The sequence below is a fragment of the Vulpes vulpes genome, chromosome 1, assembly GCF_048418805.1.
Source record: "Vulpes vulpes isolate BD-2025 chromosome 1, VulVul3, whole genome shotgun sequence".
NCBI classification, from domain to species: Eukaryota; Metazoa; Chordata; class Mammalia; order Carnivora; family Canidae; genus Vulpes; species Vulpes vulpes.
Genome location: NC_132780.1, coordinates 140,060,925 through 140,086,653, shown reverse-complemented (window position 1 = coordinate 140,086,653; position 25,729 = coordinate 140,060,925). Strand labels below are relative to the sequence as shown.

The 25,729-nt window shown below is 35.7% G+C and overlaps 1 protein-coding gene across 15 annotated transcripts in view; it reads right to left on the bottom strand.

The window, feature by feature from the left end:
• The window catches only part of UBR2 (ubiquitin protein ligase E3 component n-recognin 2), a 122,918-nt gene that overhangs the window by 68,504 nt on the left and 28,685 nt on the right, over positions 1 to 25,729 (bottom strand). For 10 of the 15 annotated variants that reach the window (XR_011996216.1, XR_011996217.1, XM_025990915.2 and 7 more), the window contains exons 3-5: positions 13,054 to 13,132; positions 11,091 to 11,204; positions 2,861 to 2,991 (exon numbers count right to left, since the gene is read on the bottom strand). Coding sequence is in view for 13 of the 15 variants with exons in the window: in XM_025990915.2 (XP_025846700.2) it covers positions 2,861 to 2,991; positions 11,091 to 11,204; positions 13,054 to 13,132 (324 nt within the window). In the remaining 2 variants the exon portion in view is untranslated. The remainder of the gene's footprint in view (positions 1 to 2,860; positions 2,992 to 11,090; positions 11,205 to 13,053; positions 13,133 to 25,729) is intronic. The other 5 variants (XM_072732116.1, XM_072732131.1, XM_072732108.1 and 2 more) reach the window with 1 other exon arrangement.

The following is a 25,729-nucleotide window of genomic DNA, read 5'->3' as shown; positions in this document are numbered from 1 at the left end:
TATAACACTACCATCTGATGGGGAAGATATATATTAGACATATAATTCTAAATGAACTGGCTTGTATCAAGAAGAATACAATGCCGCAACAGGGTAAAACAGGTCTGGGACTTCAGAGAAGAACTGCCAGAGAAGTAATCTGAGACTCAAAGTCAGAATTGGCTATCAATGGTTCTCAACTGGAGGCAATTCTCCTCTGTCTCCCATAGATGACCATTTGGCAATGTCTAGAAACATTTTTTGGTGGGAGTGCCACTGGCATCTAATGGGTAAGTGCCAGGGATGCTGCTAAATATTCTACAATCCACTGGGGCTAGCTCATTTGGAAAAGCACATGACTCTTGATCTCGGGGTCATGTGCTCGAGTCTCACATTGGCTTTTACATTAGAGATTACTAAAATATAAATAAATACAAACAAACAATATTGTACAACATACTGGACAGTCCCTATAACAAGGAATTAGTCTGGACCCAATAGCTGATCAACCCTGGGCTAGAGGAAGTCCCTGAGGTGGCAAAGCTAAGTAACTGGGAACTGGTACGCAGGGAAAAAGGTCTAGAGAGAGGCAGACATCTTAAAGACTTTTGATTTTACCATCCTACAGGCATTCAATGATTTAAAATAGGAGATACAGTCAGATTTGTCTTAAAATTCAGTTTGCTATGGTGTGGAGAATGAATTGTAAGGGGCAAGAGTAGATAGGGCAATTTAGTTAGGGAGGCCAGATTGTCAATGATGAAATCAATTAATTTGGACTAGGATAACAGTAATGGAGAGAAACAGAAGTAGAATAATTTGATGGAGAACCACGTGGACTTGAAATCTAAATGAGTATAAATGATTTAAGTTTCTGGGTAGATGGAATGCCATTTACTAGATAGGAAAAGAGTACAAGAGAAGCAAGTTACATTCCTTTCCCTTCTATAATGGTGGCCTTGAACCTATAGTGGAACGGAACAAAAAGATAAAAATAAAACTCTTCTATTCTTTAGGGTCTATATTTGGATTTTTGATCAATGGTTCCCAACTTGAAGTATAGGCACATCTATAGGCACTTTATAAATACTGTATTTTTTTTTTTTTTTACAAATTGAAGGTTGTGGCTACCCTGAGTTGAGGAAGCCTCTTCAATGCCATCTTTCCAACAGCATTTGCTCATGTCATGTCTCTGCATCACATTTTGGTAATTCTTGCAATACTTCTAACCTTTTCATAATTATATTTGATGATCCGTGATCAATGATCTTTGATGTTATTCTCGTAATTGTTTTGGAACACCAGGAACCACATCCATTTAAGATTGCAAACTTAGGTGTAAATGTTGTATATGTTCTGACTGCTCCACTGACCAACTGTTTCCTGTCTCTCTCCCTTTCCCTGGGCCTCCAAATTCCCTGAGACACAATACTGAAAGTAGGCCAATTAATAACTCTATAGTGGCCTCTAAGTGTTCAAGTGAAAGGAAGAATCAACTGATGTGGCAAACTTTACTGTTGTCTTATTTTAAGAAACTGCCATAGTCACCCCAATCCTCAGCCACTACCACCCTGATCAATCAGCAGCCAACAACATCCAGGCAGGACCCTCCACCAGCAAAAAGATAATGACTCACTGAAATATCAGGTGATGGTTAGCATCTTCTAGCAATAAAATATATATATATTTTTAAAGATTTTATTTACTGGGATCCCTGGGTGGCGCAGCGGTTTGGCGCCTGCCTTTGGCCCAGGGCGCGATCCTGGAGATCCGGGATCGAATCCCACATCAGGCTCCCGGTGCATGGAGCCTGCTTCTCCCCCTGCCTGTGTCTCTGCCTCTCTCTCTTTCTCTCTGTATGACTATCATAAATAAATTAAAAAAAAAAAAAAGATTTTATTTACTTATTCATGAGAGATACAGACAGAGAGAGGCAGAGACCCAGGCAGAGGGAGAAGCAGGCTCCATGCACCGGGAGCCTGATGTGGGATTCGATCCCGGGTCTCCAGGATCGCGCCCTGGGCCAAAGGAGGGCACTTAACCACTGAGCCACCCAGGCATCCTGCAATAGAATATTTTTAAGTTAAGGTATGTACTTTGTTTTTTATATACAATGTTATTAGACTACAGCGTGGTTGTAAACATAACTTTTGTGTGTACTGGGAAACCAAAAAATTCATTTGACTTGCTTTACTACAGTTGTCTAGAAACCAACCTGCAATACCTACAATGTACGCCTGTACGTGCAGATAAATTTATAAGGCACTATTTCAACATTTCCAAAAGAGTATAGTTAATACCTCACTTTATTAAAAAACATTTACCCATGCCTAATTATCTAGAGTACTCATGAAAAAGCAAAAAAGAAACCACTGATTTTCCTCAGACCCTCACTTCAACGTGTAATACGTGTAATCAACTTTAAGTATGAACAGGATTCCAACAAACTTGGTTAGACTTAAAAGTAAAAGAGAAGGTTGCTTGAGGCAAGCACATGACATGGAAAAGTGAGCCCTTAACACAGTTAAGGCGGAATCCAGTTCTTTGGTTACAAGTTTGCCATGTCCTCAATAATCTCAATGCAAATAGTAAAAATGTGAGTTACCAGGTTTATCACACAAAGAACAGAAAACTGCCTGTGCCTAAAGGACAGGGCTTAAATAAACTAACCAATGAATAGAGAGAAACCTGTACTAAGTTTATCACACATATTTAAAAACTATAAAATAAGTATTCTTGAAAACTATTTAAAAAGATAGAAAAGGTAAGTCCTATCCTAGCTGTATTAAACTTAATTTGAAGAATTAGGACCAAAATGGTTAAAACAGAGTTTGAGCAAATACGAACACAAGGATTTGTGTAATAAATGGATTGTACTTACACTATCTCTAAATCTGCTGGCAATTCACTTTCTTTTTCCCAGGTTAGTATCTCCACTGCATATCGAAACATAATAGCAAAAATGTTGTAGGTTCTCGCTATCACATCCTCTGATAAATGGACAAGAGGATCCTGAAAGAACAGAAAAAGAAATTGCAACCATCTTAAATGCACATGAATTCTCTTTCTTGTTCTGCCTCTACCCCTCAAGATACTACTGTAAACAGCTTACTGATCTTCCAGCTTTGGCTTGTCTTTATTTTGATCCTGTACATTATATCCTACCAAATCAAGATTCCTAAAACATTTTGTTCAAAATGATCCCAATTAGTGAATCAACTGAAAAGATTCAATGGCACCCCAATGCCTAATGAATAAATTTAAAATTTTTATTTATTTTTAAATTTTTTTTAAAATTTTATTTATTTATGATAGTCACAGAGAGAGAGAGAGAGGCAGAGACACAGGCAGAGGGAGAAGCAGGCTCCATGCACTGGGAGCCCGACGTGGGATTCGATCTCGGGGTCCAGGATCGTGTCCTGGGCCAAAGGCAGGCGCTAAACCGCTGCGCCACCCAGGGATCCCATATTTTTAAATTTTTAAAAAGATTTTATTCATTTATTCATGAGAGATACAGAGAGAGAGGCAAAGACACAGGCAGAGAGAGAAGCAGACTCCATGCAGGGAGCTCAATGTAGGACCTGATCCCGGGTCTCCAGGATCAAGCCCTGGGCCAAAGGCAGGCGCCAAACCGCTGAGCCACCCAGGCATCCCATAAATCTAAAATTTTAGACTGGCATTCCAAGATCATTAACACCTAACATCAAACCATTTTTATGGCTTCCTAGCCTACTAATCCCCAATTTCCAGAATAAACAAAGGAATGTTATCTAAGGACAAACAAGCAATATTTAGTTTTATAGGTATAAAGGAGAGCCTGATTTACAGGACTTTAAAAAGGAGAAACCAGCAAGGTCAGAAAGCTGCCCCTTGATGCCATAAGAATCACTCAGGGCATGTCGTGTATGTTTGGAATAGGGAACTTTGTACCTTACAATTAACAGGGAGTAAGTCACAAAAAATTTAGGTTAACGTGAAAAAGTATTACTATAAATATACACTAAGTTGGGATGCCTGGATGGCTCAGCAGTTGAGCGCCACCTTCATCTCAGGGTGTGATTCTGGAGTTCCGGGATCTAGTCCCACGTTGGGCTCCCTGCATGGAACCTGCTTCTCCCTCTGCCTGTGTCTCTGCCTCTCTCTCTCTGTGTCTCTCATGAATAAATAAATAAAATCTTTAAAAATATATATATATATACACACAAAGTTTATTACACCTTTTAAACAAAATGTATTATACAATTTTAACCTTAATGCTTTATCTTAAATCTAAATATACTATTTAGCTTAATGGCTAGATAGTATTATACTCATTTCTCAAACAAGAATCTAATATGAACCTCATGCTACAACAAAATAGAAATCAGAATCAAAACTCAGTTTCCTTGGTGATGTTATCTAGCTGTACATTCACTTTTCACAATTATGTCCCATAATACAAGACATTTAGAAAATGACAGAATTACAATAAGCAGAACTTATAAGAATGAAACAGGTCCTGAAACAGAAACAACTGCCAATTCTTAAGAATTCAAGCCAGTAGTGTTCAAACTCTGTTCTATAAAATTCCTGTTTGAATTACACATCAGTTTAAAAATATAAAATTATCTATTTTAAAATGGTAATGTAAAAATACACCCCAAAATGTGTAATATTACATATTGGGGGATCACCAACTAGTAATTTTGCTATTGGCCTACATTGGCCTAGTTTAGGGCAGGGCTAGGAATACAGATTCTTCTGCTGTTTTTGTACACATACTAACTTCTTGAAAAATGGTCACTGACTAGAAATAATTATTTCTGGGGACCCCTGGGTGGCATAGTCAGTTAAGTATCTGACTCTTGATTTCAGCTCAGGTCATGATCTCAGGGTCATGAGATTGCATCCTCCCCACCCATCAGGCTCCAGGCTCACTGTGGAGTCTGCTTAAGATTCTCACTCTCTTCCCTGCGCTCCTCTCACTGGCTCACACGTGTACTCTCTTAAAAAAAATTATTTCTTCTCTATTTCTCTCTCTCTCTCATGGATAAATAAATAAAATCTTTTAAAAAATTATTTCTGCAGTGAAAGGATGCTAAGCTGTGCAAGTCTACTCATATGTACAATGGTAAATTAAATGCTAAGAAAGACTTCTCAAAGTGCTCTTATGATAGCGTCAGTTAGAATTTGCAAATAAATGATCACCTCATCCTATATTGTATTATCAATTATGATTAATAATTGTAGTTTTGATTACATTTATAGACTGCAAACCTTTGTCAGTCAACTGTGTGTTACTCTTCTTTCAAATTAGAATAATATACGGCATATTACTAAAAAGTTATGTGTGTTTATGTTAGAAGACAGTAGGGATTATGGATAACTAGTTTTTTATGTGATACACTTCTGTTTGAATTTTTTTATGTAAGCATATATTGCATTACACTATTTTAACCATTGTCATATGCAAATAAGGACTTTCTCCATACTGCCCAACTAGTTTATTACTAGAAACTAATGACATCAAAACCTCACTTATAAGTTGAATGTCTAGCAAGTAACTAATACACATTTCCACTTATAAAGGACAAATTTATTAATGCCACTTGTAGTGTCCATTGACAGATGGATAAAGAAGCTGTGGCATATATACACAATGAAATAAAACTCAGCCATAAAAAAGAATAAATCTTGCAATTTGCAACATGTATGAATCTACAGGGTATACTGTTATGTGAAATAAGTCAGAGAAAGTAAATTCCATATGATTTTACTCATATGTGGAATTTAAGAAACAAATGAACAAAGAAAAAGCTAAAAAAAGACACTTAAATATAGGAAATCAAACTGATGTTCACCAGAGGGGAGGTGGGGGAGGAGGTTGAAACAGGTGAAGTGGATTAAGAGTATACTTATCCTGATGAGCAGTGAGTGAGGATTGAAACGGTTTATCGCACACTTGAATCTAATATAACACTGTATGCTAATTATGCTGGAATTTAAAAATACCATTTTTATCTGTTTTATTACTGGGGCTTTAAAATTGTAATTTTATTTAAAAAAATTCCACTGCTGAAAATTATTTTAAAAATCAGTGCAATGTAGTAGCATCATTAACAATGGCCAAATTATGTAAAAAGCCCAAATGTCTACTGACTGCTGACTGATGAATGGATGAAGATGTGATGTGTATGTATGTGTATATATAAACACACACACACCATGGAATATTATTCAGCCATAAAAAAGAATGAAATCTTGCAGTTTCCAACAATGTGAATGGAGCTAGAGTATTATGCTAAGCGAAATAAGTTAGAGAAAGACAAATACCATATGATTTCACTCATCTGTGGAAATTTTTTTAAAAGATTTTATTTATTCATGAGAAACAGAGAGAGAGAGGGAAGAGAGAGAGAGGGGGTAGAGACACAGGCAGAGGGAAAAGCAGGTTCCATGCAGGGAGCCCGACATGGGATTTGATCCCAAGACTCCAGGATCACGTCCTGGGCCAAATGTGGTGCTAAACTGCTGAACCACCCAGGCTGCCCTCATCTGTGGCATTTAAGAAACAAAGAAATACAGGGGGGAAAAGTGGCAAACCAAGATATGGACTCTTAAGTGGAGAACAAACTGATGGTTACTGGAGGGGAAGTGGGTGAGGGGATAGGATAATTGGTGACAGGGATTAAGGGGTGAACTTTTTGTGATGAGTAATGGGTATTGTATGTAAGTGATGAATCACTAAAATCTACACCTGAAGCTAATATTACACTGTATGTTAGATAAAAATTTGGAGAAAAAAATAAAATTAGTGCAATGTACTGTTAAAGAGTTCCATTACTGGACCATTAAGACACTATGGGCAAGGAGGACACTTTGGGAAGTTTTTTAATCTCTCTAAAACTCAAGCTTCTGCAGCTACAAAATATTCATAATAGCAGTATTTACCTTATAAGGCTGTTCTGAGAATTAAATGAAGTAAACAAAATATAGTACTTAGCATAATACTTAGCTATTAATGATCAAAAATCTGCATTCGAGATGAAAACAGCATTAAATGAAAATTTCAGATTTTTTAAAAAAAAGTCTTCACTGAGGTTGTTCATTCAGTGCATTTGTTACTAAATTAAATTTCATTCCAAAATGGATTTATAGCAACTTAAGAATATATCTAATATAATGAGTATTAAAAATAGATGTACAAAGTGGGCAAAACCAGGATAAAGGTAGGAAAATAAAGTGAAATCAAGATAATATCTGTTTATTTTAAAGACAGGCACTGTTTCTAAACATTTGACTCTGTTTTCCAGAAGCTCCAACAAAAGGAAACACAATTTGTTACCAGACTCATACCAAGAGAAACGTAACATTTCCTAACGCAGAGACCTAAGAGAAAATGAAGGTTATGAAAGAGGACACTCCAGCCCAAAGGGCCTATTTGGAAACATTGGCTGAGTACTTACTGTTGTCACAATGATGGGAGATGCTATTACCATTTAGTGAGTGGGAAGTAGGTATAATAAACACAATGCTTCTGAGAGTAAATACCTGGGGTCATCCAACTCTTTCTGTGAAGAGTCAGATACTAAGTCTTTTAGTTTTTGTAGACTATATAGGGTCTTTGTTGTAGCTATTCAATTTTGCTGTTGTAGTGGAAAAGCAATTTTGGACAGTAACACAACTAAGCATAGCTGTGTTACAATAAAATTTTGTTTACAGACACCAAAATTTGAATTTCCTTTCATTTTCACATGCCACAGATACCACCCTATTGATTTTTTTCCAAGTATTTAAAAATATAAAAACCATTTTTAGCTTATGGTGGTGCCAGTAACAAGTTGAAGATCTGGCCTAAGGGGCCACAGTTTGCTGATTCCTGGCCTATACAATAAAAAAAAAAGTCCCATCCTAAATGCCAAGAGTTGAGAAGACCTATGGAACTGCTAAACATTATCCCTACAGAATTATATTATGAAGTTTTTCTCAACTTTTTCTTAAGATGCAGGACAGATGTATAACAAAAAAATTACATTCAATAAAAATAATTATAAAAAAAGTACATTGCAAATATTATACAACTTTCTTCCATTTCAAGCATAAAATATAAAAAACCTAGGTATATGTACAAATTTAGTGAGTAGGGGCCGGGAAGGCTAAACATAATGCTATTTTAAAAATAGCTTCTCTTACATTCTTATCCTTGAGGACTTCATTTCTCTTAACTGAGTTCTTAAACGGGAATTATATGGCAGTCTGGAGGTTTTGTTTTCTGTCAAGCTGTTGCAGTATGCATTCTCCAGGTAGGACCATATAATTTCACTCAGGCAGGTGTCTTGCTAACCTCTTTCTAAAATTCAGGAAATTAACTCAAGCACGCTCTCTTTGATAGCTACCCCACTAATGTACAAGAATAAAGTCAACAGAATCACTACAAACAAATTTTCTTAGAAAATTACTTAAGTCTACTCTAAAACAAAGATAAAAAGATAACAAAAGTCCTAAGGTTTTTCTTTTCAAATAATTGAGGTGAAATGCACAGAACATAAACTAAACCATTTTAAAGTAAACTACTTGGTGGTATCTGGTACATTCATAATGTTGTATCACTATTACCTCTATACAATTCCAAAACATTTCTATTATTTCAAAGTAAAACCCCTTAACTATTAAGCAGTTTCTCCCCATTCTCCCTTCCCCCCACCCTTAGCAATCACTAGTATGTGCTCTGCCTACAGATTTACCTATTCTGGGTATTTTATATAAATGGAATTATACAAAATGTGATCTTTTATGTCTGGCTTCTTTTACTTAGCATGCTTTATAGGTCCATCCAAGTTGTTCCATGTATCAGTATTTCATTCCTTTTTATGTCTGAGTAACACTACATTGTATCTATATACCACAATTCATTTATCTATTCGTCCACTGATAGCCATTATGGCTGATACTTATTTGATTACTTGTTTTCAGATCTTTTGGGTATATACCTAAGAGTGAAATTACAGGCTCATATGGCAATTCTACGTTTAATTTTTGTTGAAATAGTCAAATTGTTCCATAGCACTGAATCATTTTGCATCTCATTTAGCAATGTACAAGGGCTCCAATTTTTCTATATCCTCATCAACACACACATTCCTTCTTTCTGCTTATAGCCATTTTAGTGGGTGTAAAGTGGTTTCAATATTGCTGAACATGTTTTCATGTGTTTGTTGGTTTTTGTATTATATCTTCTTTGGAGATATGTCTATTTAAGTCCTCTGCCCATTTTTAATAGTGTTGTTTGTGGCACTGTTGTTGAGTTGTAAGACACATATTCTGGATCCTAGGCCCTTGTCAGATATGTTAAGTCCCCCCTTATCCACTGCTTCAGTCACATCGAGGGCAATTGCAGACTGGAAGCTGACAGTCTTTCTTCTGATGTATGGTCAGAAGATCAACAGTAGCCTAACATTATGTCACAATGCCTATGGCATTCACTTCACTTCATCTCATCAAAGTAGGTATTTTATCATCTCAGTACAATATGAGAATAAGTGAGTGCACATTCACCTAAATTTTATTATAATATGTTGTTATAATTGTCCTATTTTACTACCAGTTATTGTTCATTTCTTGCTGTGCCTAATTTATAAATTAAATTTTATAAGTATGCATGTAAAAAAAAAAAACCAAAAAAACAACAGTATATGTTGAGTTGGGTACCATCCATGATGTCAGGCAACAACAGGGGGTCTTGGAACATATCTTCCATGGATAAGGTGGCACTACCGTATGTGATTTGCAAATGTTTTCTCCCACCATTTTACACCAGTTTTTAATTTTTTAAAAAACACAGCTCTTTTTTTTTTTTAAGATTTTTATTTATTTATTAATGAGAGAGAGCGCAAGCGAGAGCAGCAGAGACACAGGCAGAGGGAGAAGCAGGCTCCATGCGGGGAGCCCGATGTGGGACTCGATCCCGGATCTCCAGGATCAGGCCCTGGGCTGAAGGTGGCATTAAACCGTTGAGCCACCCAGGCTGCCCTTTTTTTTTTTTTTTTTAAGATCTTAAAAATTTATTTATTAATGAGAGAGAGAGAAAGAGAGAGAGAGAGAGAAACACAGCTCTTTTTGTCAAGTATATCCTTGTCTTATTTTGTATTTTTACAAACGGAACTCCAATACAATATATAAAAGAGATAAGAACAGAGCTCCTCCAATAGAAGCGGAGAAAACTGAAACCCTAATTACTGGGCATTTATCTGCTGCAAATCCTAAAATACTTACACAAACCAAATGAAACACAAGATATGTTTTCCATAGTACTCAATCACTTCACAAAAATTTTAAACTGTCCTAAACACAGTGGAACACAGTCTAAAAGAACTGTCCTACACCATAAAGTCTTGGTCAAATATTCGAGACCTGCAAGGTTATGTGTACCAGGAAGTACTATTAATGTTCACTTGTCCCAAATCTATATTAGACCTACTAACAATGCATAAGTACTTTGAATGCACCTACCTCTCTGCCATTTAAAAATAAAATCTGAAATAAGGATCTTAAACATCAAATTGTCAGAAATAGTAGCAGCGATTTACATATTTATTGAGTCTACTACATCATTTAAATATCATTTAGAAAAATGCAAAATCAACAATTTAAAAAAGCACATAGTTACAGCTGGAGTGACTAGAATTTGTACTGAGCTACTGTTTTTATACTTGGTCCTATCACATATCAATGACACTGCTATGCCAGATGGTGATTAGGATTGGCTACCGTATACTTACAGAGAAGTATCTAGCTCACAAAATCTTAGTCACAACACAAATACACAAAAGCCAACCAAGTTAACTAATTGCTACAAATAGTAAAAATAATCCTTCAAAGATAAATGAGGAATAAAACTTCAAATAATAAATCCAAATTAAATTAAACCTGCAGAATTTCAAGTGAGTACTACCAACAATGGTATGGCATCTATAAAATGCAAAAAAACTTTCAAAGCAGATTTGGTCACTGGTAATAGTGACAAATATTTTGCTTATCCATTTCTCATAACCTAATTCCTATATCTGAAAGTGTTTCAAACTCATGGTTAAAACAGTATTTCCTTAAAAACAACTTTGTGAAAATGTCTTTACCTCTTCTTCCTCAATTTCAGAAGTGTTAAGTTCATGTTTTTGACAGTAAGGACCCTCTTTCCAAGCTTCAGTATCACCACAGTCACAGAAACCTCCACCTCCTGATGTTGTCATCTTGAAAAAAAATTGTAAAGTATCTTGTCAATAAGTATTTACTGAGGGCTATAAGATTATAAATAAGAATATCAAGTGCTCAGGAAATAACATTGCTAAAGTGTTTAATTTCTTTGGAGGAGTAAAATTATATAAATGCCAAACCTCTCAATGTTTCAAAGCTTAAATAAGCCTAAGCCAATTTAAACAATTTTGAAATAAGCTACTTTGTAATGTCTAATAAACTACAGTTATTTTAAAGAGGTAAAATGTGTCCACTTATATGACATATGACTTCCTTATTAGGAAAATCATGAGGGTTTCCCTGCTGAGTTTTGGTATAATGTTGATATCAATGCCACCAGGTTATAGCACTCTAATGTAATATAACAGATTTGTTATAAAGATTCCTATAGCTGCTTTCCCCCAGGAGAGTCTAATGAGAGTGCTACATCTACATTAGAGAAAGTGACCAACAGAAACTACAGAAATAGTTTGTTTTTCTTTTCTAACATCCCCTAACATCCCCTAAATAGCATTCTTTGACAAGGAAAGACACTCAGGAAATATAAATGTAAGATTGTCAGGTGAGAAAAAGTTTTCACCACCTGCAGGATTCATGAATTATTCATACATTAAGATATGGCAATGACTCAAGGAAGCTGGCAAGACAGAACTTATTTAATTATTGGAAATTCTGCTTTAAAAAAAATACTGTGAAAGAGTGTTTAGCAGTGTGTATTTGATGCAAATTTTAGAATGAACCCTATATACCCTGCTCCCCAAAAGTTATTTGTATGTTAGATATCAAAATACAACTAATGTAAACCTACAAATGACAGTTATTCCCAAGGGCTGCAAGGATATAGGTCAACAAACATGGGCAGGCAGCCATTTGGAAAATGATAACCCTACAACTTTTGTGCTTCTTATGGTTACCTAAGACAGGTAGAACAGCTTAAAGGAAACCGGGATTCTTTTACTGATTTATGAAAATAAAGGGAACATACAAAAATCAAAGGGGTCCAATTTTGTAGCTATTTTAGTTCATTATTATCAATACTCCAGTAGAATGAAGAAAAACAAACAGGAGGAAAGTCCTGAGCCAACAGGCCTCCTAAATTAATAATAAGATTGAAATTTCCCTATGATTTCATTTGAGATTAGGGTGCAAAGTTCCAGGTACTAACGTTTCCCTAACTTTTGAATGTTCAAGGCTTTATCTTCAATTTCCAGTAGAGGAACCAACCAGGACAGGCTTAGCAATAATCCACCTTTGTATCCTTGATTTAAAAGTAAATATACCTGATTCTTGGAAAAGTACTGACTGCATTATAGCAGTAGAAAAATAATAAAATTGGTGGGTCTCATATTCTGGGGTTGACCCCTCTCCTACTATGTAGATGTTTCTTTAATATTAAGAAATGGCAAATCTTCTGTAGATGACGACCAACTGAGTTATTTCTTAAATGTATAATCCTGACACTTTTCCTTACTCTTTTTTTCCACGTCCTTCCCTTCAGAACCTCCCTCCCACTTTTACCTCTCACCTTTTCCTCTAATTTTTGATAACCTTCTGCATAAACCTAGAATTACTGAAATAATAAACATAAGGAAGTAACAAACTAGTTGAAAACCAACATGCAGGAACTGGTATCTGTGAGGTCTTTCCTAAACCATGTGTTCAAGAAATCTGGATTCACGATTCATTCCTACCCTGCTGGTATCATATGTTTAAGTGTTTAAATAACACATTTCTTAAACCACTATCCTCCATTTTAGTGTTAAATCCTGGAATTTAAAAAAGGCAGAAAATATATCTAACATAAAATTTAATAGTGGGTATGGTTATTATCTGGACATTACTAACCCTATATCGATGGTCTCTGTGAATACTTCCCAAAAAGCACTCCATGCATAAAACACAAGTTGGATCAACTGCACAGTCTCTGTAAAGTTAAAGAAAAAAAAATCAGAGTGTCAGAAAATAACTGTGTATTTCACAACATAATATTTCACTCGGAATACATCCAAGAAGAGCCAGAACAGCGAACTGCCTTGATGTGAGAAGAAAGGAAATAATATTCCCAAAGATCTGTCAGATCTTTGAGCAATGAAGTCAGCTTAAGAACCTGCTTCCCATACCACTGGATGTGTATATCTTATACTAGATTTGCGGAAATCACATTTTCATTTCATTTCAGTTGTTTCATTTACTTTCATCATAATGCCAATTAGATACATTTACAGGTTATATCTTAAACAAGAGAATTCCTATACTTCCATGAAATGAAATGGTGAGTTACAAAAATCTTTAAATTTCCACTTATCTTAGTTACTGTAACCTCATAAGCAACTATTCTTCTGTGCTTATTCCTGCATGCCATCTAGGTATGTTCTTACAAAATGTTTTTGAGTGCATGTATTTTTAATGTATGTAAATCTTACTGTGTCATATATTTCATTTTGTTACTTTTTTCATTTCTGTAACATAATCCATTCATTTTGCATGTATACATCTGATTTGCTTCTAATCGCTATGTAATATGCTATGGCATGTATCCAAAATATTTTCTCTCTTCTCCCTGCACTGGACACCTGAGTTATCTCCATTGCCTTTCTACCTATATAATGCTGTAAAAAACACAGTGTAAATGTTCTCTTACAGATGTGTCTGAGACTTTCTTTGACATACAAACTGAAGAGCAGAATTGTTGGGTCATATACATGTCAACTTCTCAATCTGAATGCCATGCTACTGTCCAGAGTGGCTACATATCCCCCACCAGTTTATGAGGGTTTGTATAGCTCAGCATTTTCATTGCATTTGGTTTTACCTATTTTTTTTTTAAGATTTTATTTTTTTATTCATGAGAGAGACAGAGAGTCAGAGACATAGCCAGAAGGAGAAGCAGGCTCCCACAGGGAGCCTGATGCGGGACTCAATTCCAGGACCCCAGGATCACAACCTGAGCCCAAGGCAGATACTCAACCACTGAGCCCACCCAGGCGCCCCATCTAGTTTTCTAATATGTGCAAGGCTAACATATTTGAAATGATATCTTATTATTTTAATTTGTATGTCTCTGATTGCTAATATGTTTATTCAACTCTTCATATGCTTATTGCTTTTGGGTTTCCTCTTCTATAAATTCTCCTTGCCCATTTTCCTGCTAGGATTGCTTTCTCTTATTTGCACAATCTAATCTAGCGGTTATAATCACTTTGCAAAATTAAGCATTGCAAATATTGTCTCCCATTTGTCACCTGTATATTAATTTTGTGTTTGGGGTCCTTTGTTAAATAGAACTGCCTATTTTGATGCATTTAAATTCACACACACACACACGCAATTGGTTTGTATTTTAAGGTTTTAAGAAGTTCTTTCCCCAAAATCAGGTCACAAAAATATTCTTCACTTTCTTCTATTAATCTTCTGGTTTTATCTTCCACATTTAGGTGGAGTAGAATATAGTTGTATATGATGTAGAATATAGTAGAACATAGTTTTGTTTCTCAAATATACACTGAACTATTTTTTTCCAACACCATCTACTAAATGATCTAATTTTTATCTATTGGTTGTGGTATCATCTTTATAAAATATTAAGTTCCCACATCTCCTTGGGTCTAAGCTGTCTAATATGTGTGAGTGATCTATTTGTTCTTACATCATACCACACTATGTTACTATGGCTTTGTAGTATATCTTAATATCTGGCAGGTTAAGTTCCCTTTTATTCTCTTTTTAAAAAATGTTGACTTAGCTATTCACAAACTCTTCTTTATTTGTCCACACATCACTTAGGATAAGTGTACAGAGTCTCTAAAAAATATCCAGCTGAAATTTTGACAGAGATTACTTAGAATTTATTGATAAATTTCAGGAGTAAGAACATTGTCATAAGAGTAAATTATCATTTCCATGATTATTTCTTAAGTCTTCTACTGAAGTTATAAAGTCTTCTTCATATGAATCCTTTATATTCTTGATTAGATTAATAAAGATGTGCTCCCTAGATTTTATTTTAAATGAAACATATTCTAAAAAAATCTTTATCTAGTTGCCTAAGGATGATGAAAAGAAAATAACATTGATTTTTAGTATCTTTGATTAACCAAGGCAGTTCTAATAGTTTGTTGAATTATTTTTCTTCCCAGGTAAATGAATACATAGTCTGCATGTAATGACAATTTTATCTCTTTCCTTACCATATTTACACCTTTTTATTTTTCTTCCTTTATACTGTTGACAAGGACCTCCAGTGATATATTAAACAGCAGCAGTAAGAGTAGGCATCCCCATCTTGTTTTAGATATTAAAGAAAAACATATCTAAAAGTTCTCTATTAGTATTATATTCAAAGGTTTACTGATAAAGTGCTTTTCTAGAAAAAAAATTAAGCATAATATCGTGCCTTTCCTATATAAACTGCACCTCAAGCTAATCAAAGGACTGAGGAGGGACTGTGTTTCTTTTATAAAAGACAAGCTAATAAAGAAAGAAATGATCAGTTAGAATATTTTGCTACCTCCTAATAAAATAATGATCAACAAGCATCGGTGACTGCTAAAACACTGGATAAAAAGGTTAATGAAGACCTTTTTTAATGGTTGCATCTGCATGGTACCTAAACCCACTGATCATCTTAACAAACAAAAAAAACAGAGAAGCATCATGGGCTTCCTGACATGAAGAATTAAGAAGTTACACATCAATATTTATAAAGTATAAACATAATAATTCAATTATACCTAACTACCTGTTTAGAAGAAACACAGGGAGAAACATGTTAAGCAACACCATGGGGACACAGTAAACAAATCCAGACTGTGGAAAATTCCACAGGACAAATGATCTGGTTTCTTAGCAATATAAATGGGAAAAAGAAGAAAAGAAAAAAAAAAAAAAGAGGGAGAGGAGCTATTATAGATTAAAAGAAAAAATGAGGAATAACAGCCAAATGCAATGTGTGGACTTTGAATTCACATGTATGAGTCAATCAGAACAATTCCATTCAGGCTAGATATTAGATAATGTTAAGGAATTAGTGTTACTTTTTTAGGATATGAATGGTTGTAGAGGGGGAAAAAAAGTTGTATTATGAGTAAAAAGGCAAACTGCCTAGAATTTGCTTTATTTTTTTTTAAAGATTTATTTTTATTTATTTGTGATAGACACACAGAGAGAGGCAGAGACACAGGCAGAGGGAGAAGCAGGCTCCATGCCGGGAGCCCGACGCGGGACTCGATCCCGGGACTCCAGGATCGCGCCCTGGGCCAAAGGCAGGCGCGAAACCACTGAGCCACCCAGAGATCCCCTGGAATTTGCTTTAAAATAACCTGATGGGCACTTGGGTGGCTCACTTGGCTAAGCATCAGACTCTTGATTTTGGTTGAGGTCATGATCTCAGGATCATGAGATTGAGCCCCCGACCCTTTGTGTTAGGACCAGTAGAGGGCATGGAGCCTGCTTAAGATTTTCACTTCTCCCCCTCTGTCACCCTCAGCTATCGCTCTTAAGAAAAGTAATCTGGCAGGCAAGAAAAAAAGTGTGTATGTGTATGAGTATACATAAAAAGAATTGCCATAGGGCAGCCTGGATGGCTCAGTGGTTTAGTGCCGCCTTTGGCCCATGGCCTGATCCTGGAGTCCCAGGATCCAGTCCCATGTCAGGCTCCCTGCATGGAGCCTGCTCTCCCTCTGCCTGTGTCTCTGCCTCTCTCTCTATGTCTCTCATGAATAAATAAATAAAATCTTAAGAAATATATATTTTTAAAAAACTTAAAAAGTGTTGCCATATATTGCTAATTGCTGAAGCTGAGCAATGAGTACATGTTAGATCTATTATACCCTTCACCCTGTTTTTAATGTTTGAAGATGCCCATAACAAAGTTTTTAAAAATCTAACACCCAAATGTTCAGTAGTCTGCTAAGAATTTATATCATAAACAATTGTTGAAATTTATAAAATGCTTTCCAGAATCAACTCAGAAAAACATAGTTTTCTTCTCTATTAAAATGGTGAATTACATTAATAATTGTTTTATTTATTTATTTTTAATAATTGTTTTAAAGATGAACTATTTAGATTCCTCAATTAAACTCCATTTGATTATGATGTGTCACTTTTAGTATATCCTTGGATTCAGATAGCTAATATTTTATTTAGGATTCTTTCAGCTATTATTAATAAAAGAAATGGCTCTAGAATCTCTTAAATTTATCAGGGATTAAAAACAAGATTAGGGCAGCCCCAGTGGCACAGCAGTTTAGCGCCACCTGCAGCCCGGAGTGTGATCCTGGAGACCCTGGATCAAGTCCCACGCTGGGCTCCCTGCATGGAGCCTGCTTCTCCCTCTGCCTGTGTCTCTGCCTCTCTCTCTCTCTCTCTCTCTCTCTCTCTCTCTCTCACTCTCTGTGTCTCTATGAATAAATAAATAAAATCTTAAAAAAAAAGATTATATTAGCTTCATAAAGAGTTATAGCAGTTTCTTTTTTTTTTAAGATTTTATTTATTTATTCATTAGAGACGCAGAGAGAGAGGCAGAGACATAGGCAGAGGGAGAAGCAGGGTCCCTAAGGGGAGTCCAATGCGGGACTCGATCCCAGGACCCCGGGATCACGATCTGAACCAAAGGCAGATGCTCAATCACTGAGTCACCCAGGCATCCCAATTTTTTCCATTTTCTATAGTAAATTGTGTAAAAGAGGAATTAATTTCCTTTGAAATTTGGTTGAACTCACCTATAGTCATCCAGGTATGGGATTTGTGGAAGGGAAGACCTTTAATTACCATTCCAGTACTGTACTGTTTTCCATACTGTATTCAAGCTACCTAGCACTTTTCTATAAATTTATCCATTTCACCTAAGTTTGTGAATTTTTTTAGCATTTAGTTGTTCATAATTCTCATATTTCAAAGGCTGCCAAAGTTTTAGCATCTCCAAAGTTGTTTTTTTTTTTTTTAGGGTACCTCTAGACTAAAAGAAACAATTATTCTGTTTATTAGATAGACTCAAACAACTTAGGACCTTTGAACACCTAACCATTTTTTAACACTTAGAATCAAAGTGGATACTGCTACCTTCATTGCCTATTCCACAAAATATCTGCTTTTCAATCACAACAATGCTGATGACCTAGCTTTGCAAGACATGGTATCATCAAAAGGAACGCAGTGTGTTTCTCAATTTTCATTTTGAATTTTATGTATCTGCATGTTCTTTTCCTTATTCAGTCTTACAAAAAAATTCCAAAGAGTCAGTATATCTCAGCTTTTTACTTTTATTTTCTGATCTTTTAATTTCTTTCTCCTTTGAGTGTGCTCAAGTGTTCTTCATCTAACCTACTGGGCTGAATGTTTACCCTGTTTATTTTTTTATCTTTGAAATAATTTTACTCCTAGGAAAGGGGCAAAAATAGAAGAGAGTTCCTTTATACCCTAACCAAACTTTTCTTCATGTTAACAATAATACAAGGAAATTAACATTAGCACAATTTATTAACTACAGCCCTTATTCAAAAGTCGTCAATTTTCCCACTATGGTTCCTTTTTTTCTTTCAGGATGCAAGATCCCACATTACATTAGACGTCACGTCTCCAAAGTCTCCTCCAAATTCTAACAGTTCCTCAGTCTTTTCTTAAATTTTGTGACCACAACTTTTTGAAGAGTACTGGTTACTCATTTTGTAGAGGTCCCACAATTTGGGGATTTTTTGACATGCTCATGATTAGACTGAGTTATACATTTTTGGTAAGAAAGAATACTACAGAAGTGATGCTCTGCCCTCAGTACATCATAACAGAGGGAACATGATGCTGATCAGATATGCCAGAGTACTGGTGACAATAATTTTACTTTGTTAAGATGGTATCTACCAGACTCCTACACTATAAATATGCTCTTGTACCTTTTATAATTAAATATATTTGGGGAAATATTTGAGACTATTCAAATATCCTATTTCTCAGTCATCTACTAGTTTTAGCATCTACCGATGGATCTTATTTACAATTACCACTGTGTTATTTGCCTAATGGTAACTTTCCATATCCTGCATTCCTGTCTGATTTTATTTTTTTATTTTTATTTTATTTTTTTTTAAATGTTTATTTATTTATGATAGTCACAGAGAGAGAAAGAGAGAGAAGCAGAGACATAGGCAGAGGGAGAAGCAGGCTCCATGCACCAGGAACCCGATGTGGGATTCGATCCCGGGTCTCCAGGATCGTGCCCTGGGCCAAAGGCAGGCGCCAAACCGCTGCGCCACCCAGGGATCCCTATTTTTTATTTTTAAAGATTTTATTTATTTATTCATGAGAGACACACACATAGAGAAACAGGCAGAGACACAGGCAGAGGGAGAAGCAGGCTCCATGCAGGGAGCTTGACATGGGACTCGATCCTGGGTCTCCAGGATCACACCCTGGGCTAAAGGTGGCACTAAACCACTGAGCCACCAGGGCTGCCCCTCCTGTCTGATTTATTAAGTGGAATTTTTCGGTTGGGAAAACTACTGAAAACATCCCTTCTCTATCATTTATTCAAATACTTACATCAGTGTGGACTCATGAATATTTATTTTATTTTATGGGTTAGAATTTAATCCAATCATTATTTTATTGTTCAAACTGTTTCAACTGTGGCCACTGGAAACTCTTTCAAGTTGGCTCCTATGCCCTTTCAACCTGCCCCTTCCTTTTCTTGGGGAGAGGGAGCAACACAAGATGTTTGAAACTTACTTTGTAGTTTCTCTGTCCCAGCCCTGGAATCAGTCATTTCACCATGAAGTTCTGATTCCTTTTATTGGACACTGGTATTTAGAAACCAGTATCTAGGTACTAGGTGTGCTCTCTGCTACAGGAGTTGCAGTTTCTAGGTCCTTTCAGCAAACAAAACCAGGAAATGTATGTATGTACAGCTATTTTAAAATATTTTTTCATTGTGATAAATGTATTCTTTAATCCTTACCTCCTATTTCCCCCATCTCCCACCAACCTCCCCTCTGGTAACCATAATTTTTTCTCTATAGTTGAGTCTGTTTCTTGTCTCTTTTCTCCTTTCTCATTTGCTTTGTTTCTTAAATTCTACATGAGTATATCATAAGGCATCTTTTTTTAAAATTTTATTTAATTTTTTTATTGAAAGAGAGAAAGTGAGACACAATGAGTGAGGTGAGGGGCAGAGGGAGAAGCAGACTCCCCACTGAGCACAGAGCCTGATGTGGGACTTGATGACCTAAGCTGAAAGCAGATGCTTAACTGACTGAGCCACCCAGGTGTCACTGGTATCTATCTTTGACTGACTTATTGGTCGTAGCATTATACTCTCTAGCTTTAATCACGTTGTTGCAAATAGCAGTATTTCATTTTTATGGCAGAATATTCCACTGTATAATAAACCACATCTTCTTTACCCATTCATCTATTGATGAATACCTGGGGTGCTTCCATAATTTGGCTATTGTAAATAATGCTGCAGTAAACTCAGGGGTGTATGTATCCTTTGAGTTTTTGTTATTTGGGGGGTAAATACCCAATAGTGTATTTACTGAATCATTGGGGGGTTCTACTTAAGGTTTTGAGGAACTCCATACGGTTTTCCATAGTGGCTGCACCAATTTGCATTCCTACCAACAGCCCATGAGAGTTGCTTTTTCTCCACATCCTTGTCAACACTTGGTTGTTTCTTGTTTTGATTTTAGCCATTCTCACAGGTGTGAGATGGTATCTTATTATAGTTTTGATTTGTAATTTCCTGATGAATGATGTTGAGCATCCTTCTGTCAGCCATCTACATGTCTTCTTTGGAGAAAAGTCTGTTCATGACTTCTACTCATTTTTAAACTGTATTACTTATTTTTTGGGTATTGAGTTACATGAGCTCTTTATATATTTTGGATACTCTTTATCAGATATGTCATTTGCAAATAGGTTCACCTAACCAGTAGGTTGCCTTTTAGTTTTGTGGATTGTTTCCTTCGTTGTGCAGAAGCTTATTTTGATGAAATTCCAATAGTTTATTTTTGCTTTTATTTCTCTTGCCTTAGGAGACATACTTAGAAAAATACTGCCACGGCTGATGTCAGAGATTACTGCCTGTGCTCTCTTCAGGAATTTTTGTGGTTTCAGGTCTCAAATGTAGGTGTTTAATCTATTTTCAATTTATTTTTGTGTGTGATGAAAGAAAGTGGTCTATTTTCATTCTTTCACATGTGGCTGCCTGGTTTTTCCGATACCATGTGTTGAAAAGACTGTCTTTTCCCATGTATATTCATTCCTCTTTTGTTGAAGATTAATTGACCATATAATTGTGGCTTTATTTCTGGGTTTTCTATTCTGTTTCATTAATCTTTGTGTCTCTTTCTATGTTAGTACCATACTGTTTTGTTTACTACCACTTTGGGACCCCTGGATGGCTGAGTCAGTTGAATGTCCAACTCTTGATTTTTAGCTCAGGTCTTGATCTCAGAGTCTTGGGACCAAGACTTGCACTGGGTTCTACACTCAATGGGTAGTCTACTTGAGGATTTCTCTCCCTCTGCTCATGCATGCACACGTTCTCTCTCCCTCTCTCAAATAAATAAATTAAAAAAAAATACCACCACTTTGTAATATAACTTGTAATCTGGAATGCTGCTATTTCCATTTTTGGTTTTCCTTTTTCAAGACTGTTATGGCTATTCAAGGTCTTTTGTGGTTCCATACAGGTTTTATTTTTATTTTTTTTTAATTTTTTTAATTATTTATTTATGATAGTCATACAGAGAGAGAGAGAGAGAGAGAGAGAGAGAGAGAGAGAGGCAGAGACATAGGCAGAGGGAGAAGCAGGCTCCATGCACCAGGAGCCTGACGTGGGATTCGATCCCGGGTCTCCAGGATTGCGCCCTGGGCCAAAGGCAGGCGCCAAACCGCTGCGCCACACAGGGATCCCTCCATACAGGTTTTAGGACTGTTTTAGTTCTGTGAAAAATGCAGTTTGTATTTGGTAGGGATTGCATTAAGACTATAGATGCTTTGGATACTACAGATAATTTAACAATACTTATTCTTACAACCCATGCACATTCCATGGACTATCTTTCCATTGTCTTGAATTTCTTTTATCAATGTTGTATAAGTTTTCAGAGTATAGGTCTTTTACATCTTTGGTTAAGTTTATTCCTAGGTATTTTATTCTTTTTGGTACAACTATAAATGGGATAGCTTTCTTAATCCACTTTCTGCTGTTTCATTATTAGTATTAGGAATGCAACAGATTTCTGTTCATTGATTTTGTAACCTATGACCATACTGAATCTGTTCTATCAATTCTAGTAGCTTTTTGGTGATGTCTTTAGGACTTTCTATATATAGTATTATATCACCTACAAACTGAGAATTTTACTAGTTTGGATGCCTTTATTTATGTTTTCTAATTGCCGTGGCTAGGATTTCCAGTACTATGTTGAATAAAAGTGCCAAGAGTAGACATCCTTGTCTTGTCCTGACCTCAGGGGAAAAGTTCTCAGTTTTTCATCAGATGTATGACATTGGCTATGTGTTTTTTGTATAAGTCCTTTATTATGCTGTGATACGTTCCCTTTAGGCCCACTCTGCAGAGGATCTTTATCATGAATGATGCTGTACTTTGTTAAATGCTTTTGCTACATCTACAGAAATGATTATATAGTTTTTATCCTTTCTTTTATTGATGTGACGTATTATCTTGATTGTTTTGTGACAATCAAACCATCCTTGCATCCTGGGAATAAATCCCACTTGATAGTGGTGTATGATTTTTTAAAATGTATTGCTGGATTCGGTTTGCTGATATTTTGTCATGGATTTTTGCATATACATTCCTGAGAGATATAGCCTGTAGTTTGTTTGTTTGTTTGTTTTGTGGTATCTTTATCTGGTTTTGGAATACTAGCCTTACAGAATGAATTTGGAAGTTTTTCTTTCTCTTGTATTTTTTGGAATAGTTTGAGAAAAACAGGCATTAACTCTTCCTTAAATGTGTGGTAGAATTCACCTGTGAAACCTTCTGGTCCTGGACTTTTGTTTGTTGGGAGTTTTAAAATCACTGATTCAATTTCATTGCTGGTAATCTGTTCAGATTTTCTATTTCTTCCTGTTTTAGTTTTGGTAGGTTGTATATTTCTAGGAATTTATCCATTCCTTCTAAGTCGTCCAATTTGTTGGCATAAAGGTTTTCATAATATTCTGTAACAACTGGGCAGCCCCAGTGGCTTAGCGGTTTAGCGCTGCCTTCAGCCCAGGGCGTGATCCTGGAGACCCAGGATTGAGTCCCACATCGGGCTCCCTGCATGGAGCCTGCTTCTCCCTCTGCCTTGTGTCTCTGCCTCTCCCTCCCTGTATCTCTTGTGAATAAATAAATAAAATCTTTAAAAATATATATTTTGTAACAACTGTTTGTATTTCTGTGTAGTTATTTCTTTTACTAGTGATTTTCTTTATTTGGGGCTTTCCTCTCTCTTTTTAAATGAGTCTTGCTACAAGTTTATCAATTTTTAAAAAATATTTTCAAAAAACCATGTCCTTTGATCTTTAATATTTTCAAAGAACCTTTCATTGAAAAAAATAAAAAAAAAGAACCTTTCATTGATCTTTTCTGTTTTTGTTTTTTCTTTTAGTTTCTATATCATTTATTTCTGCTCTTTTTGTTATTTTCCTCCTTTTGCTAGGTTTGGCAACTTTCTTTTCTTCTTTTTCCAGCTCCTTTAGATGTAAAGTTAGGTTGTTTGAGATTTTTCTTGCTTCATGAGGTAGGCCTGTATTGCTATAAACTTCCTCTTATAACCACTTTTGCTACACCCCAAAGATTTTGGACTATTTTCATTTGTTTCCACCACAGAAATTATTTTTAACCTTTCTTTTTTTTCTTGGCAGATGTTTTAAAAGTATATACTTCCTATTAAATATTCCTTTAGCGATGTCCCCAAAATTTCAACACACAATGATTTTGTCATTCCATTCTGTTTCTAAACTTCCTGGAGACCCGGGATCGAGTCCCACATCAGGCTCCCGGCATGAAGCCTGCTTCTCCCTCTTCCTGTGTCTCTGCCTCTCTCTCTCTTTATCATAAATAAATAAATCTTAAAAATAAATAAATAAACAAACTTCCTTAGTGATTTCAGTAATATTCTTTTACTTAACATTAGCAATGGTAGTTTCCAAACATAAAATTTATTTAACTTATCTTTTCTTGTTTCTTATTTTATTAAATATAGTGGGAGAACAATCTGTATGGCTCTGAGTCTCAAGAATTAACTGGTTTCCTTTAATGTCGAATATACAGATTGCTTTTTAAAAACTTAGATATAATTCACACATAAAAATTAATCTTTTTAAAAGTGTCCACCCTAGGGGCACCTGGCTGGCTCAGTTAATAGAGCATGTGACTCTTGATCTCAAGGACATGAGCTCAAGCCCCATATTGGGTGTTGGGCTTATGTTAAAAAAACAAAAATAAATACAATGGCTTACTAACTAAAAAAAAATGTGTCCAAACTTGTCAGTCTGTACTACTATAAGGCTGCACAAACATAATCAACCAAAATGTTTGGAGAATGTCTATTCAAATCCTTTGTCCATTTTTAAATTTGGTTATCTTTTTGTGTCCCTTATTGTTTTCTAGATAAATTCCATTTCCCAGAGATTAAAACTGCTATACCAGCTTTCTTTTGTATCATACTTTTGGCTGGTATTTTTTTCTCCACTGTTCTATTCCTATTTTTAGTGATTTTCAGTTTTACTTTGCCTCTCATAGACAGTATTTTTGGATTTCTAAAAATCAACCTAAGAGCCAGTCTTTACATAATCATAAAGAAAAGTAAAGCCAGATCCTTGTTCTCTAAGAAAAAAACAAATGTGTACAGTTACAGGACCAGTACTTAACTGCCATATTAAAGTATGCTGGTTTGGTGAAAGCACACACAGATCCCTCAGATTTTAGAGCTTTAGTGAAAGCAGTCATCTCCAAACTCTCGCGGATCATACATCCCTTATTAAAATGTTTAGAGCATGCACTATGTAAATATATTTGTATTACACACACATATTCATAATTTTACTTGTAAGTTGTATTTATGTGCTACTACTATATGAGACTAACTAGTCCCTCAATTATACTACTGTGTAACTGGAGTTCCAGGAGTGGGAAAAATGAGGCAGAAAGTATATTTGAAAAAGTAATAAAGTAAAAGAATGGGCAGCCCGGGTAGCTCAGCGGTTTAGTGCCGCCTTCGGCCCAGGGCCTGATCCTGGGGATCCAGGATCAAGTCCCATGTCGGGTTCCTTGCATGGAGCCTGCTTCTCCCTCTGCCTGTGTCTCTGCCTCTCTCTCTCTCTCTCTCTCTCTCTGTGTCTCTCATGAATAAATAAATTAAATCTTTAAAGAAAACAAAAAAAGAAAAATAACCTAAACTTCCCAAATTTCGTTAAAGACATCAACTTACAATTCAACAAACTCAAGGAACCCCATAAGGATAAAAACAAAGAACACACAACTAGGCATATCATAGTCACATTGCTGAAA